Source organism: Delphinapterus leucas, chromosome 21 (genome assembly GCF_059928025.1).
Source record: "Delphinapterus leucas isolate spDelLeu-1000000601 "Yukka" chromosome 21, BTC_Dleu_Yukka2, whole genome shotgun sequence".
Taxonomy (NCBI): domain Eukaryota; kingdom Metazoa; phylum Chordata; class Mammalia; order Artiodactyla; family Monodontidae; genus Delphinapterus; species Delphinapterus leucas.
In genome coordinates this window covers 17,717,234-17,735,642 of record NC_143149.1, presented here as the reverse complement: position 1 = coordinate 17,735,642, position 18,409 = coordinate 17,717,234, and the positions used below count along the sequence as shown (strand labels likewise).

The window sequence follows — 18,409 nt, the reverse complement described above, 5'->3', positions numbered from 1 at the left end:
AAAATTAGTGTATGACAGCAGATGGGCTCAAGCCCAGACCCCTGAGTTCTGGTCCAATGTCCTTTATCCCTCAGTAGGCTTCATCTCTTTTTATGTATATGCCACAGGCTCCACATCTTTGTCTTAGAGATAAAGTAAAACTATTTAATAGATCCTTTGGTACTGGGTTGCCTTTTTCTCAGGAAAAACATTGATATCAGAAAACATATTTATACTAGTTTTAATGATCTTGGTATATGAAGCTAACTATTTTCTTTCTTTTTAGAATATACCTAGCACAGGGTGTTAGGTAGGTACCCAGAAACTCTTGTTGGATATTTGATTTTTGATTTTTTTTTTTCAGCTTCAAGAAATATTCAGGAAAAAAAATGAAAAGAGAGAAACTAAAGGAGATGAAGAAAAGCGTGCAATGCTGGTAAGAATAATTTATAATACTTTCAGGGGGGTTTTCTAGGCAAGAATTATTTTATTCATGTTGAGAAACAATAATTAAAGCCTGTAACTTTGGACCTGTCCCTTTCTTGAAAACTTTCTAAAGTTCTTATGTAGAAAAATTGCTTCAGTATTTATATGCTTTGATATCAATATTTATATCAAGTATTGATATTAAACATCTGTATCCATAATCACATTCATTAAATCATTTTCATCTGTATTGTTGTTATCCATGAGATTTGAAGGGTATATCATATAATAGATTAATACAGATCATTATGCATGTAAAAATTTAAAGGTGAATTGCAAAGATTTAATTATACCTGTGAGTAAATTTAGTGGTGCTATAACAATATGAATGTTGAAGCAAAAACAAGGAAATAATATGTTTTTTTGCATTCATAGAAATATATATTATAGATTCTTCTTCTGGTAAGAGTAATGTTTTCATCTTATTCTGAAGGTAGAGTTAAGCAACATTTCCCTCCATTTTCCTACTAGTTTTCTTTTTTGCTTGTGCCAAGTATTTCAGCCTGACAACAACCCAGGTTCACATAATAAAAATAACACGCAGATACTGAGACCTTAGTATCAGACACTATACTAGGTGCTTTGCATGCGTTTTCTCATTTACTCTACCCAACAGTTCCCTTATTATCTGTAATTATAGATGAGAGAACTGACAGTTGGAAAGGTTAAGTATCTTGTCCAAAATTCCATAGCTATTAAATGGCAAAACTAAGATTTGAACCCATGGCTGGCCAGGTCCAAAACCTGCCCTTTTACCCACTGTATCATATTTCTTCCTCTGGTACTTAGATAGCAGAAACATGGTGAATTTTGTTGGCATGTAAATGATAATTGTTTAATTTGCAAATTCATGGCCCTGTGAAATAGTTTAATTGGTCTATCTGGAATTCAAATAATTAACTTCAAAGAACTGCAACATTTTTTATTATTCTCATAGTTATAAGGATATGTATTAGGTTTTTTTTAAACATGGGTTATCTGAAGCAGATGGGTGTCATATTCAGTCCCAGTAGATTTACGAAGTATATATTTATACTAATAAAAGCAGATTATCAGGATTATGAATACATATTATTTCTTAGGATATTTGACTATGATATATTTATTAGTATTTGTTGAATCACCCCCAGTAGACTAATTATGGAAGACACTTATATCAATAGAAGACACTGTCTATAGATAATATACTAAAAGAGTAAACAGTTCTTTTAATTTTGATGGATTACCCCCAATTGACTGGATAGGCAAGTTGTTAATAAAATATAATTAAGGAGGTTGAATTATGTTAATGAATCTTTTGGTAAACCTCAGTGATAAAGTAGATAGTATTTCAATGGATACAAATTTAACTGTTTATTTATACTAATTCCAGAGAGGACTTAATGGATCTTCCAGTAAAGTTACAGTCCTATTCTAATCATTAACATTTACTAAAATACCTAAGTCGAGTAACAAAGGGAGAGAGGAAAGGGAGTAATAATAGCAGACAACCCACATTGGGAAAAGCTACAGTGTCAGCACAAAAGCGTCATTGCAGCCCAGGTAAAGTAAATTTAATACTGATTGTTTAATGCAAATAATAGTGATATAGTAGAACTTCATTAAGTTGCATTACTTAGGGAAAGTCTATCTGAATTATGAAATCTAAATTATATCAGCATACCCTAAATTGTATCAGTTTACATGAATATACGTAGATCAATGAAGCATTCTGTAGCAAATATATGGGGAAGGAGACTTGATTTAAAGAACAGATAAAAATAACTTATAAGTAGTATATAACTTATGTGTAAAGGAATGCTTGCTAAAGGCACTGATCTCCATGGGTACCTCAGAGGTGTTTATCTTACATAGCTTACAATTAGTGGCTCCTGAAATCTCATTTACAGAATTTAGCTCTCAGAACTATTTCTTAAAACAATTCAGAAATAATCTTTAGTACAACCTCTGAACTAAACAACACTCTAGGACAATACAGCTCTCTCCAAATATTTGTTACTGTGTTTAACAATAACAATAATTAGTGGTAACTTATTGTTAATAGTTGTCACATTTTAAATAATGCATATCTGAACTGATGAGATTTTTGAGTTTTGAAGCAATTGAAATTTAGCTTATAGTGAAAATATATAGATTACATTAGGGAGACAGTGTAGCACAGGCTCAGGAGCCAGGTTTTCCGGGTTTGACTATTAGCTCTGCCATTCATTACCTGGGGGACCTTGAACCAGGTCCTTAAATTTCTCTGTGCCGCAGTTTCTTCATTTGTACGAGAATAGGAGTAATAAGCACATGTGATTGTTATGGGGGTTAAATGAGCTAAAACATGTAGCCACTTAACAGTGTATGAAATATAATGAATACTCAAAAAGATTAGCTAATTGTGAAACACGAAATTCTCTTTTAATTAGTAGAACGATACAGCTACTTTAAACTGAATATTACATACCCAAATCAAAATTTTAGCAAGACTAAATTGTAAAATATTTACATACCAAAATTAACTATGCTTCAGAAAGAAAGAGGGAAATGAGCATAAAATTTCTTGGGACACTTATTGTGTTCTAAGCTCTGTACTATATCCATTATAAATGTTACTCTCATTTAGTCCTCATTACACTTCTCTGAGGTAAGTATCATACCTTTTTACAGATGAGAAAACCATCTTAGAGAGGTTTGTTAACTTGCCTGAGGTCATGGCACTAAACAGGAGCAGAGCAAGATGCCACTGTAGGTCTCATACCATTCCCACCACCATGCTGCTGCATCTAGATTTCCCCCTTATCCCACATGGAATCGCTGAAGCATGTCTCAGTAAAACTGCATACTTTGGAGGAACATGTTTTAATCAGAGCAGTAGTTCTATCAAAAAGTTAAAATGAAAGTGGTTGAAATGAGCACAAGTTCATTTAATGTTTAATTATATGAGATTTAAAAAACTTTGCTACTCATCTTTAACATTTATCCCACTTGTACTGTGTTTATGCTCTATATAGAATGTAGCATAATGATTTGCCCTTCCTAATTGATTATTTTGTCATCTTTTTCTTTTTTTCTTTTGCTATACTTGGGTTCATTCTGAAATGTGACACTTCATTTGGCCCTTTGTGCTCTATGTCAGCGTCTTCAACTTTATGGATACCATTCTCCTACTAATAGTGTATGTACAATACTTTAAATGTTCTTTATGTAAATAGTCCTCACCTGTTTTACTTGATAATGCTATTTCTCTGTATAAAGCCAGATCTGTTATTGAGCATGTTTAGGAATTTATCGAATATAATAATGTGCAACCAGGCCAAAAATTTTTATTTCCTTCCTAGATTTATGAGGAGACTAAAACTAACAGAGCAATTGTATATCTTTAGCTTTAGATTAGAATAAGGGAAAGGTGAGTGAAACAACCAAAAACTCTGGTAGAATAATTGAAATTTTATATTTTTCAGTGGTATTTGAAGAGTTAAATACAATTTATGGAGCAGATTCTCAGGCTATGCTCTTGCAGGACACAGGTATTTTAAGAACTGGATCTGTCCATCTGATATACAGTCTTTTCTTAATTCTAATAAAGAAGATATTAATGGATAAACTTTTCTTAGTTTTCCGTATTTCTCCCAAATTTTTTTCTAAAACCTTTGATGCCTGCCTTCTGCCTATGGTCTATACAAAAGTCTGGTATAAGACGACACTTGATATGTTTGATATATCACTCTATCACATGTTACTTCTCAAAAAGGATTATGATCTTCAGACTCACCTTTTCCTGAAAAAGTTGGGAGTTCCTGCAAGTGATCTTCCAACTGTACTCTTCTCACACTATGCTTTCCTTCTTTCCTTTCTCCTGGAAAGTCAGAGCTTGTTGGTTAGCCCAGCTACTACACAACTAAGAGTAGGCCATGGCCCCTTTTGAATGTAAACATGCACAGTCCATTTGATTTCCCCAAGGATCCTTAAGTCACTTAGAAGGATCCCTCAAATTATACAAATTACACCTGAGAGAAGCTCTTGAATTCAGGGTGACTGACTCAGAATTGTCCTGCTGAAAGTGTTCCAGTTATAGTGTAAACTCTAGGTGTATTGCCTCCTATATTGTATATTTAATAAAAATTCCAAACTATAAAAACGAATTCTGTTCTAGATTTAAGTATACACTGAAGGCTGATTCAGCATAAGGTAAACCTAAGATATCTTGTCTAAGTCACAAGGAATGGACCTAAAATGGGTTGGAAAACAAGCCAAGTCCATGGGAACCTTATGACTGACTAATTGTTTTGATCCCTTACGAGATACTTTAAATTTTTTCTGCAAAATTCACTACTGTTTTCCATGAAATAAAGTCTACCATTTTCTTAAAAATTTTAAAAGATTCCTCTGTTAATTATTTCAAAAATATATAAGAATGTGTAAGACGAAAATCTCATAGATTCTAATGCCATATGCCCTGTGAAACTTAATAAATGTTAATAATAATTATGAGTTTTTAATTTATTTTTCTAACCTAATATGTCATTGCATGAATCATTTTTCCAACTGTGGCAATTTATATTTTTCTTTTAAACTCATAAATTTCATACAGGTGACAAATGGTTTTTTAAAAAATACATTTTAGAGTAATATTGTTAAAAGGAAATAGGTACTAATATAGCTCTAGTTTAAGCTACATATGCAAATTATATTCACTTAGACATTAAGAGAATAATACTGAGAACCAGATTTAAATTACATATTTCATTTATATTATGCTTGCTTATGTAATAGGAAGGTAATTCACATTTTGCTGTGATAATATATATATATTTTTTATTTTACTGAAGGCATCTTTGTTTTTCATCTAAGAATGTAAAATACATATTTTAAAGTGATATAACTCGATGTCATTTTTTTATCCCCAGTCTTAAATGTATTACATGATGTTTCAACTCCCTTAGTTTAGTTGGCTATATAAACTGCCTTTTTTTCTTATAATAGGAAAATTTTTGCTTAGAAAGGAATGATTATTTTCAAAAAAAATGCAAGCAAACAAGGAAGATTTATTTAAAATTAAAAAAAAATTCAGACAGCCTGAATATTTATATGAAATATCATTGATGTATGTTTTCACAAATATATTAGTATAACATTATGAATTAACGGGCAATTTTCTACTAGTTTCCAGAATTGTAGATCAACTGGAGCGATAAAGGATCTAATTTGAGTGTAGTTCGTGGAGCTGAATATAACCTAAGATTCTATCTTTAGGAAGAAGTTCCTTCAGGAAAAGCAGGGCCTCGGATTTTACTATAGAGACAGAGACTCTGTGGCCTCTGTGGTAACCTGTTCCAAAAGTTAATCAGCCTTACAGTAGGTTCTGCCTGTATTCTGTCAAATTATTCCTTGCTGCAGTGTAAGATTGAACATACTTTTTTGTATCCTGGAAGATAGTTACCTTACAGCCTTTTTCTCTTCCAAACAACCCTGATTCTTTTCATATTTCTCATATAGTCAGCTCTTGATTATCTTACTACAGTAATGAAAAGAAATATAAAACATTCAAAGGAATAAATAATGCAAAAGTCAAGTATATTTGACTTTGACATACCTTATATTTTACAAATTTTTTAAAGATTATCTTTATTACCCAAATTTCATTGTAGTCAAAAAATATAGCAATTTTTATATAATTTTTTGACATGGGTTGAACTTGTTTTATGGACTAAAACAATGTCAGTATTCATAAATGATCTGTGTTTGAAAAGAATGTGTATTCTTCAATTTCGGGTACAGGGTTGTAATACATATATGACCAAACATATTAATTATGTGTTTTAAATCTCTATCATTACTAATGTTTTTTTCTGCTGTTCTGTCAAATAGTGTGTTAAATTACACATTACAATGCTAGACTTGTTAATTTCTACTTATATTTCTGGTTTTATTTTATATATTTCAATGCCTTCTTGTTACCTGTATAAGAATATAGATTACTTAAATCGTCTTAGCAAGTTAAACCTTTGATTATATACTATCCCTAGATCTCTAAAAATGTGTTTGTGTTAAAAATCTATTTTATTGTCAAAATAAATATACTACGTTTGTTTTTATTAACATGTTATTTTCCATTTTGTGATTTTTATTGTCTATTTTTACCTCTAGTGATAATGAAGCTTTCCCTGATTTTTTTATTTTTTATTTTTTTTATTTTTGGCTGTGTTGGGTCTTCATTGCTGTGCCTGGACTTTCTCTAGTTGCAGCGAGTGGGGACCACTCCTCGTTGCAGTGCGTGGGCTTCCCATTGCGGTGGCTTCTCCTGTTGCAGAGCACGGGCCCTAGGTGCGCAGCCTTCAGTAGTTGTGGCACGTGGGCTCAGCAGCTGTGGCTCACGGGCTCCAGAGTGCAGGCTCAGTAGTTGTGGCGCACGGGCTTAGTTGCTCCACGGCATGTGGGATTCTCCCGGACCAGGGCTCGAACCTGTGTCCCCTGCACTGGCAGGCGGACTCCCAACCACTGCGCCACCAGGGAAGCCCCTCCCTGATTTTTTAAATATGTATTTTAGTTCAGAAATATACTGCTGATAGAACATAAATATAAAAACAAAAAACAATGAAAGTTTAACTACTGTATAATATAGATCAAGAAATAAAACATTGCCTTTGCCGTACCCCAAGAAGCCCCTTCATGTGTCTCCAATCATAATCCCTTCTTCTCCTTCAAAAGATAACCACAATCAAGACTTTTTATGTCAATTATTTCTTTGCTTTGCTTTGAGGTTTTATGACCTACTTATGTATCCTAAACAATATAGTTTAGTTTTGCCCATTTTTGATCTTCATATAAATGGGATCATATTAAATGAGTTTTTCTATGTGTTGCTTCTTTGACTCAACATCATGATTGGCAGCTTCATCTGCGTTATTGTATCTGGTCCTAGTTCATTCACTTTTATTGCTATAAGCAGCAGTGCTCAAACGTTTTGGTCTCAGGACCCCTTTACATTGTTGAAGATTATTGAGAGTCCAAAAGAGCTTTTGTTTATGTTGGTTATATTCATCTATTTTTGCCATATAAAACCCAAAAAAATTATAAATATTAATACATTTAAAAATAATTTTTAAAACTCTCATGTTACCATAAACATTTTTTATGAAAAATAATGTCAAAAATATTGTGAGGAAAGTGGTATTTTTTACATTCTTTGTAAATCTCTTTAATGTCTGACTTAGTAGAAGACCGTGGGTTTCTCATAGATGCTTCTGTATTCAATCTGTTGCAGTATATTGTTTTGGCAACAAATACTATCAGTTGTTTCCCTTGAAGCAACAGGCTCACTTGGTTCATCTTCCAAAAAGATGCCTGCCACATACCAAAGTCTAAATAACCATAGTTTGTGTATCTGTTGTTCTTTCAAGTAAAAGTGATGGTTCATGAAAAAAGTGGCTAGTCTACCTTGCAACACAAACCACCGCATAGATGTTTTTTCTCAAGGCAACCATAGTACTTCATTAGACAGAAGTGCTTTATGCATGCTTCCCTTCACACCGAATGTTAAAAAGATGTGTGCTCAAAGATTAAATTAACACAATTATGAGTTTTATTCTTCAGCAAGTACATTCTTAAGTGAAACTTTTTTTTAAAATATGAGTATATGACTGAAGAATGTGACAACTTCTGAAGAATGTAATGACTTTGGCCTTTGGTGCTATCATTGTACTAAGGCTTCAGCAATTTTACCCACCATTGCTTTTGTACCAGTCAACACAGTACAAAAGGCAAATAATGTGTTTAAGATGCTTTAAGTTACATCTATATTATGTTTTGTCCAGTATTTTTCAGTTATTCTCAGTGAGAAGATTGGCACTGTTTTTTCTAGTCTGTCATTACTAGAAGCCTGGTTTATCATTTACAACCTCTCATTTTCCTTATATTTTGGATGTGTCTTTTTTAAAAGTATATTTTGTGTATTTTATCAGTTCCTTTTTATCTGGATTGATAATATATGCTTTTTAATGGGAAAATTCAGTCAATTTACATTACTGTGATTACTAACTTATTTGGATTTATTTTAGCCATTCTATATACTGTTTTTTTTTCTCTTTTCTTACTTTCTTTTACCTGGGTTACCTGGTAAAAGAGGTAACCCTGGCATTACCTGGGTTTATTTTGAGTTTAGAAGACATTCACTGTATTTCTTTTCTTTGTGTAGTTATTTTTGAAATTTTAATAAGAATACTTAAAATAATAAAGTCTTAGATTAGGCCATATCTTTATTCTCTTTCTCAAAAATAGAGTTTAAAAGTTCTTTAATACCGTTCTTTCCTCTCCTGGCATGGGTACTTAAAGTTGAATAATGTTTGCCCTTGTCTTTTTTTAATCCCACAAGTTAGACTTATAAAATATGTATCATTCATGTTTGTTTCAAATTACTTATATATTTGCTCTTCTTTACTCAGTATTTCCCTCTTTAATCTCACCCCTTCCTAAATCTCATAATCTTATACTCACAAAGTATATCCTCAGGTGATCTTCTAATAAATTTTTTTAAAAACCCTCTCTCTGGAAATCTCTTTTTTTCCCTTTATTTTTTTCCAGTTTATTGAGATATAATTGACATATAACATGGTATCAGCTTATGGTGTACAACATAATTTGATATATGTACTTATCACAAAATACCACAATAAGTTGAGTTGACATCCATCCCCTCACATAGTTACAATTTTTTTTTCTTGTGATGAAAACTTTAAGACCTATTTTCTTAGCAACTCCTAGCATACAGCACAGTATTATTAACTGTAGTCACCATGCTTTACATTACATCCCCAAGACTTACCTATCTTATAACTGGTAGTTCGTACCTTTTTACCGCCTTCACCCCTTTCCCTACCACCATCATTCCCACCTGCCTCTGGCAACCACCAACCAGCCTCTTCTGTTTCTGTGGATTCGTTTGTTTGTTTTAATTGAGATAGAATTGGCATATAACATTATATTAGTTTCAGGTGTATAATATAATGATTCGATATATGTTTACATGCTGTTATTTTGAAAGAATTTTACTATATATATTATTATGGGTTGACACTTATTCTCAGCAAATTGTGGTATCATCCCAGTCTTCTGGCTTCTATTGCTGGAAATGAAAAGTCAACTCTGGGTCTAATTATTATTCTTTTGTAGGCAATCTGTTTTCTTTCTGGGTGCTTTTAAGATTCTGTTTGCCTTTGGTATTCTACAGTTTTATTACAGTCTATCTCTCTTTTTGCTTGTATCTATCACGAAATTTATTGGGCTTCTTAAATATGAGGATTGTTTGCTTTCATTATTTCTTGAATATCCACTGCCAATATGTCTCTGAATATTGCCTCTTTCCCATTTTCCCTAATATTACTTTCTAGAGCTTTGATAGATATTCATGTTTTAATGTCTCTTAACTCCTCTTTAATTTGCCATATTTTTTTATCTTTTCACACTGCATTCTGTATACTTTATTCATATTATCTTCAAGTTCACTGATTTTCTCTCTAGCTATATATAATATGATATTAAATTTCAGTGGTTCATTTTTCATTTCTAGAAGTTTTATTTGGTTCTTTTTTCTAATCAGCCTAATAATTTTTGGTAGTCCCTTTTTCCTAAAAAGTCCTGTCAAATACAACTTCATATTCTCTAAACTTATTAAACTTATTTTGTATTCCATATCTAATAATTTCAATATCTGGAGCCTGCAGCTCTGGTTCTATTGTTTGTTGTTTCTGCTGGTTCCTACTTATGGTGGCTTACGTTCTTTTACGTTTAGTAATTTCCTATTATGAGCATGTATTTGTTGGAATGCATCTGTGTGGATTCTGTAAGGGCTGGGTTAAGGGTGTGTTTTTCCTGGGAAGACTTGTGTGGGTATGTTTGTTTCTGTGATACATTGCAGGTACCTGCAGTCCCATGTAACTTTAAATTACAATTCTCGGGTTATGGTTTCTCAGGCCACACTTGTCATAGTGGGACAGATTATAAAGATGTAGTTTTCTTTTGTTTGTTTATATTTTTCTGTGTTTTTAAATATCACTAATAGCAAAGACAGTTTACCACCTGATTCTATGGGCTACTATTTTGGGATTTTTTTCCTAGTTTGCCTAACCTCTGAGTGTAGCCTTTCTCAGACCCTTACTTTATATATAGGGTATTTACCTGTCTGCACATGGACCACTTTAGGGAGCCTCTGTTCTGCTTACCACAGTGATGGAGTCCCAACTCTAAATCGGTCTTTTTTCCCCTAACTTCCTTTTTCTTCCTTCCTTCTATCTTCCCTTTCTCCCTTATTTTACTTCCTTACTTCTTTCCTTCTGTCTTTGAGCTGCTATAACAAAAGTACCTTAAAATGGGTGGCTTATAACGAATAATCATTTTTCATAGTTCTGAGAGCTGGGAAGTCCAAGATCACCAAACCAGCAGATTCATTGTGGCAGCCGATGAGGGCCTGCTTCCTGGTTCACAGGTGGCACCTTCCCACTGTGTCCTCACATGGTGGAAGGGGGCAAGGGAGCTCTCTCAGACCCCTTTTGTAAGAGCATTAATCCCATCCATGAAGGCTCTGCCCTCATGACCTAATCACCTCCCAAAGGCCCCACCTCCTCCTAATACCATCACCTTGGGGGTTAGGATTCCAGTATATGAACTTTTCACACTATGGCTCCCTCCTTCCTCCCTCTCTTGCTCTTTTCCTTCCTTCCTCCCTCCCTTTTCTATGCTCAGAACATACATTTTTTCCAATAGAGATCCGTGTCAATATAGTTTGTCAAACCAATTTTATCCCTTCATATGTTGTAAGTATGAATAATGTCATCACAGTCTGTGTGGGTGGGGTAGGGATGAGGGTGACCAGGGTTTGGAAGTAGGGGAGAGGCCTGGCTTCACCAAGCGAGTCACTCCTGTTACCCTCCTAATAATAGTGTAGTGAGCCTTATTTTCTAGTTAGATTGGTTTAGCAGTCCTTTTTTTGACTATATACTGCCTTTCTACGTTACAGTTTAAAAATATATCCACATTCAAAATATTTAGATAACTTCGCAGAGTATTTAACCTAGTTACCATTTATTGAGGTTCTGCTATATCTGTGTAAAAGAAAATGAACTGTGTTAGTGCTACACTCAGTTAATTTTACTTGGTTACAGCTTATTTAGTTACTAAAGGGGGTGACGAGTAGATTCTCTGCCACATTGCTACATTTACACTTATGGTAATAAATACATCTATGTTATATAAGTGATTCCTGCTTAATAATGCTTTATTATTAACATTTTATTAAGTTTATTAAAATATGGGCAGTAGGCAGTGTTTTCTAGTTCATAATAATGAATTAAAACACAGATCTTTGAGATAATTCCCAGATGCTTATAATTTTATTAGTGGCACTGGACTTTTGAAAACTAACACACACAAAATAATAAGAATTCTCTCATCATCAACCACTCACTCCTAAATTCATCATGCAGCATTTTCTTCTCACAATAACCCAAAGAAGACCAAGCCTGAGAATCTGTGAAATCTTCCCTGGTAAATCCTGAGAGAAACCACCTTTAATTATTTTTGTTTATAGAGACCCAAGTTAAGCTTGTAGTTCTACATTTCATGTAAAGATTAGACTACACTTCTTAATTCTGATATCGCCTGCTTTAGACTAGCCTGTACCAAGATAGAAGCTAGTGCTCTGTCCTTGGAATAGATCAGAAAGTACCTGATCTATTTACAATAGACACCAAATCCCTGATCAGCTTTGACAGGTTTTCGATTAATTTAAATTTACTTTCTCTAAAGCATGGATATGGTAATTTTGATTCTTTGATGCACTAACATAATATATGCTAACCAACAATGATTCATTTTTATATTAAGCTGAATTTTTATAGGTTGCTATAAAATTACCAAAATCTTCTCCAAATGAATTTACTTCACACAAGGTGTGAATAAAATTTTTATTTCACACTTTCTTAGAAGTTACGTATGTTTCATTAGAAGGGCATGGGGCAGGGGTGAAGAATGTGATTCTTATTGACAAAGCCACATTGTACTTAGAAATAGTGGTTATATACCATTACACCTTTGAAAATGCCCTGGGTTTACCAGTGATGTAATATGATACTGCTGTGTGCAGCAGAAAACAAAAAAGGTAAGCTAATGTGTTTTCTTTTCAAGGTTGGCTAGAAGAGATTTAAACTGTATAAATTATCATTGTTTCTGACTATTCTTTAGATTTCAGTTGTGCTTCTTAAAACTTCTACAGGTACTTAAAACAGATGCTGAGGAACTTGTCTCCAGAAGCTATTGGGACACACTGAGACGTAATACAAGCCAAGCACTCTTTTCAGACCTCGCAGAGGTATAATTAAACCTCAACCAGGTCCTTGTACTATTTGCCATTTTGTTAATCTAGTCCTCATTTCATTTTCGAGTCATAGCGATGAAACCAAAAATATATTTTATATTTTCTCTTTTTCTCCAGTAAAGCAGTAATTCCTATATATAAATTGGTATATTTGAATATGTCAACTGTGCTGGCAGGGACGGCAAGGTCACCTGTAATAGCCCATGGTAAATCCACTCGCTTCTTGTAGAAAACACGACTTTCCAACTTAATTAAAAGGAAATACTGTTCTTTTTCACTTAAAGGTCACTTTCAGGAAATTTGAAAATACTATTTTATAGTTTCACTGAATCTTTTAACCTTATAATTGACAATGTTACATGAAGTGCTGTAACTTCTAACTTGGTAAAAGATAGATAATGCTTTAGAGTTATGGTAGATTTAAAATCAAATTTCCTAACAGTAATAGCGAGTGGCTTACCAAGGGTGGGCATGGGGGAGGTGTGCTAACAGCTGTCAGTCAGGGAAGGGAGGACATTTTACCTTGACATTGGTTAGGATTGCCAGTGTGTGGAAAATTAAAAGTAGACTGACCATTATATCATGCACTATTGTTTTCAAATTCCATAGAGACACATACCTTTTTGCTGCACTCAGGTGGACTGTTCCCACCACCCCACTCTCATTATGGCACTGTTAATAGGGATTTGTCACTTTAAAAGATGGGCTATGTCTTGTAGATTAAATACTTTTCTATGTTCCCTATTAAGAATTTTTAAGAACTTTATTAGAGATGGCTGTCTGGCTTACCACAAAGGACTTTTCAGTAAATACCAAGAGATGTATTTTTTCATTATCTTTTTCTCTTGAAAGTTGGCTTCTCGTTTCTTTTTCTAAAGTTTGACTTTTAAAAGTTATACTTAAAAATATCTAGAGAAGTAAACTGGAATGAATTCTGTTACCCACATAGACAGTGTTACTCAGTGGACACCTCTAGAGCAGGGCAAACACTTGTAAATGTTAATTTTGTCACTTGTGCACAATTTTAAAGTCCTAAAGCAAATAAATAAAGCATTCTGCCCTACATATAGTCTGTCTGTGATACGTAAATATGATGTAATTATGACCAGCAATTATTAATCTTTAAAAATTACCTTTTAAATTTTAGCTATTGTTAGGCATAAAGTGCTAGTAGATAGTCCATTTACACATATTTTAGAAGTGCTTAATTCTGTAATCATTTATGTAGGCATATAGTAGTCAGTGCCTAAAAGTAAGAGCAATGGGGGACACTAGTCCTTAGAGTCCCTACAAGCCTGCTGTGCCCAGCTTCAAATTAGCAGTCGTGTCCTGCTGTCTCTTCCCACCGTAGGCTGTCCACCTCTCAGCCTCCAACTGATCTTCAATCCCATTTAACTCTGCTAGAAATTCTCACAGTTAGGCACAACCTGCTTATTATATGTCAAATTTAATTTAAATCTTGGTAATATCAGAAGACCAGTCAGCTCTTACATATACTCAAAGATCTTATATAAGATTTGCGTAAGATCTTTTGAAGATGTTTATTGCTCCATCTGATGTGTGCTGGAGCTGGCTTTTACAGCTTCCCAGAGCTAGTTCTGCACATCTCTTCCCAACTCAGCATTCCATGACATTCCGTTGGTACCTTCAGATTGACCATGATAGGCATGTTACTACCGTAGACATTGGCAAACACTACAAATCAGGCTTTTGTGTTTTCCTGGAGAGCCAGTTCACCAGCACACCGTTAGCTGTAGTCAGTCCACACTGTAAGCATAAGCTGCTAAATCAACTAGTGAATCGACTCAAACATCGTGAAAACAAATTTGATGGAGAGAAGTGGAAAGAAAAAGAAGAAAAGAAAACAAAACTTATATTGTGTTTCCAAGTAAAATAATCATTGGGGGATCATCTCTGTTACTGCCCTCCCACATTAGAGGAGATAATTGAGAATTAGCTGTAGTTAAATTACAACTCATTATAATGCCTTATAGGTTACTACTGATGCCAGTGAAACATTGAATTGTTTATACTGTCAGTACTTCAGGATTTGAATTAGTTCAGAAAGAAAGCTTAGAAATCTATTTGTATGTCTTTGTTTCTCTTATATTTAAAATGTAAATATTGAGATAAAGCGGTTCTCTTTACATAATGTAGGTAAATTTGAGATTAGCCTCTCATATTCTTATTGCAAAGCTATTTCTAACCATAAATTTTTTTTCAGTGATAGTAAAACCATGTTATAATGAAAATTTGAATACCACAGCTGATACCACTTTCTAACCAAAATAATAGATAATAAATTCATAGTACAGTATGTCTATCATGCAGCTACTGACTACAGTCTGAGTACCAGAATTACAACAACTGTTTTGAGCTTTACAGATGCAATTTAAATTTTTTTCTTATCTGCTTTAAACTTTACTAACCCTTAATAAGTTTCAGTAGGTTATTTAAAACCTTCCTAACAAACCAAGAGTTTGATGATTTCCTCCAGCCCATGAGTAGAGCTTGATAAGATTATTATCATATAGTAATCAATAAAAATATATTGAAAGAATTTCTTAAAACTCTTTAATAGCTTGATATATTTTTGTTTTACGCAAGTTTTTTAATTTGTTTATTCCATTTTTGGTGAAATCATTTAAAATAATTTTTAATCAAAACGAAGTTAGATAATGGCCTCGCATGGGGTTCTTTTGTGGCTTTTTCTCGCTTTGTTAATGAAAACACCTGAATTCATTTTATTTTAACAATGAGCACAAGAATCAAAGGGATAAAAAGTCTCTATTTTTGTCTCAACTCTCCTGTGATTTAAGTTATATAACACTGTTAGGATACCAAAGACACTGGTATAGTTTTCAATGACTCCCAACAGTACTCTGTTTCACTGAATGGGGGGAAAAGGTTTTCACCATTTCCATTTTCTAATTTTTCTCTCTAATGTTAAACTGTTGTTTATGCCTCTGTGGGTCTGGATTATCTGGATAAGAGCAACCTAAGTCTAATAAGATTTCGATGATGAAAGACTGTAAATGAAGATTTGCTCTGCTCAATGGGCATGAGGAAAACTGGCTGAATAAGGTCGTTATTTAAAACCTGTGTAAAGCAAAGCCACCTCATTTCAGTGTATTATGTCTCGAGGTAAGGAACATGACAACACTAGAGGAAAACATTCCATAATTATGTTATCAGGGTTCTCTAACTTTTGGTGTTCCTGTATCCTCTCATTTTAAGGCATTTTTTAAGATCTATATAACATATATGTATAGTTTCAATAACACAAAAGAAGTAAGAGTATACCATGTAAAAATATTTTTTTGCATTAAGCTCCAACATTATTTTCTGTCTTGTCTAGTCCTTTTTCAACTTCTTGGAATATACTGGTTTGTCAGAAATGAATAATAATAGCTAACACTTATTGAACATTTACAATATGCCAGTTATAGTGCTGACTAATGTGAGTTATCTAATCCTCACAGCAACCCTTTAGGGTAAGTACCGTTGTTGTTCCTGAGGATAATTATATCCTCGGTGAGATTAACTTCCCCAAGGTCACCTAACTAACGAGGAAAAAAGTCAGAATTCAAACCAGAAATCTCCCTCTTGAGTTCATCATCCTATTTTCTCACCACGCTACTGCTTATTTGTGAAGCAGCAACTTGTTCTAAAACCTTATCCCTGCTCCTCTTCTTGGTCACTTTGCCCCTCTTCCACATTCCATCGCTCTAGCTTCCAGATGGATACCCCAGTTCTTCATGCTGACCTCTGATTGGCTCGAGCCTCCACTATTATGGTCCCTTTAGGCATGCCTTCTCAAATATTTCCTCTCCCTACTATAAATTAAGCTGTTCCTTGGATAATAAACTGATTAGATTTGATTATACATGATCACAAAAGAATGTCTATAATTAACAAGCTACCTTCTCCCCCCACAAAGGTCTTAAAGCTTTTGTCCAAAGCATCTTATGACTACCAATAAGAACATGTATATATTGGTTATATTATAGGGAACTTCTCAGTTATTCCAGCTCCTGAGAATACTTGGAACTTGTCAGCAAACTCAAATAAGAAGTAGTAGAGATCGTCCAAACCAATTATTAGGAGGTTACATTCTAGAGATTATTTAGAAAAATCCAAACTAAATTACAAATATAGACTACATAGGTGATTACTAAAGAATCTCAACAATTTTAGATAATTTAAAGTAGAAGATACCCTACATGTTTTAAAGAGTCTTTAAGAGAGACATGAGTAATCCATGTAGCAGAAAGATCACTTTAGAAAAATAGTTTCATGGATTAAAAGAGGGCATGTTGGAGGGGGATAAGCCTATCAGAAGATGTAGTCTTCTATAACTCCATTCTAGTCGTTACAAGAGAAGAAGAATATTTGGTCTAGGGAGAAGGGAAATAAAGACCCAACCAATGTTATGAAGGATAAAAATGGCTATCTTCATGAAAGATTGGGAAGGGGGCTCTCAGGAATCAAAAGATTGCCAAATTTAGTGTTTGAAAGATGGGTAAGATGAGACTATATCAGGGAACATGGAAGACGACTGATGCTTTGAAGAGAAGTATATATTTTCTATTATGTTTTCTATGGAGTGGTATCATGATTCTGGTCAAGAAGTAATAGTTTCAAATATGTACCTTTAGATGGACATTTGCAGCTATTTTTTAAATATAGAAAATGATACTTATTATTTAACCTCTTACTTTTTCTTACATTTCCCAGGATAATACATGGGGAGAGGTTATAATCACTTGAATTTTATTATTTTTGTAACTGAGTGTATAAGATAGGTATGAGTTAATGGCCAAGTGAAGAAGGAAGGAAAGACAAAGAAGGAAGGAAAGGGAATGGGATGGGAAGGAGGGAAGCAAAAGGAAACCTATAAAGCTACATTAAAAAAGGGAAGATTTTCTCAGGCCATTAAACTTTATAAGGACTATAATTAAGCTATTTTAAGAATACATTTGTTGGAACTTGTTTATCAAGTTGAATGGGGAAGGGAAAATCCTCTGGAATTAATTTCTTATCCATTCAAAAAATAATGTAAGACTTTTCTTTGGAAAAAATTGTAGATGATATAAATTCCAAGGTAATATTATTGTAGTTTCTATTTCAAAATACAGTATCTTCTATTTAAAGTATCATGGATAAGAATACAATAGGGAAGAATCATGGTTCAAGGAAACTATTTTACAAAGCTTGAGGCCATTCTTTTGTCAGCCCTATCTGTTCAATAATCTGAGGAATTTACCTCTTTTGGACATCCTAAATGAATGAATTTTTCAGGTTGATTAGGAAAATCCAAAGTAAATTACTTAAATAAAAATAAAATATTTGATGATTACTAAAGACTTTTAACTATTTTAGATCATTTAAACTATAGATACCCTATATGCACAATTTGAGGTTGAAGACTTCTTAATATAATCATAACTTTAAGTTTCTTGAAGATAAACATCAATTTCATCTGTATTTCTATTTTCAAATTTTGAACTTCTTTTTAACTGTAGTGGCATGTATTAATACATCCTTCTGTTTTTCATTCTAATGTTAATGTGTGTGTGTTCTTTGGGGGAT

The 18,409-nt window shown here is 33.4% G+C and overlaps 1 protein-coding gene across 1 annotated transcript in view; it reads left to right on the top strand.

The window, feature by feature from the left end:
• Positions 1-18,409, top strand: part of MICU3 (mitochondrial calcium uptake 3) — a 107,712-nt gene that overhangs the window by 59,108 nt on the left and 30,195 nt on the right. The window contains exons 7-9 of the mRNA XM_022571098.3: positions 344-415; positions 3,587-3,625; positions 12,716-12,811. Of these exons, the coding sequence (XP_022426806.1) occupies positions 344-415; positions 3,587-3,625; positions 12,716-12,811 (207 nt within the window). The remainder of the gene's footprint in view (positions 1-343; positions 416-3,586; positions 3,626-12,715; positions 12,812-18,409) is intronic.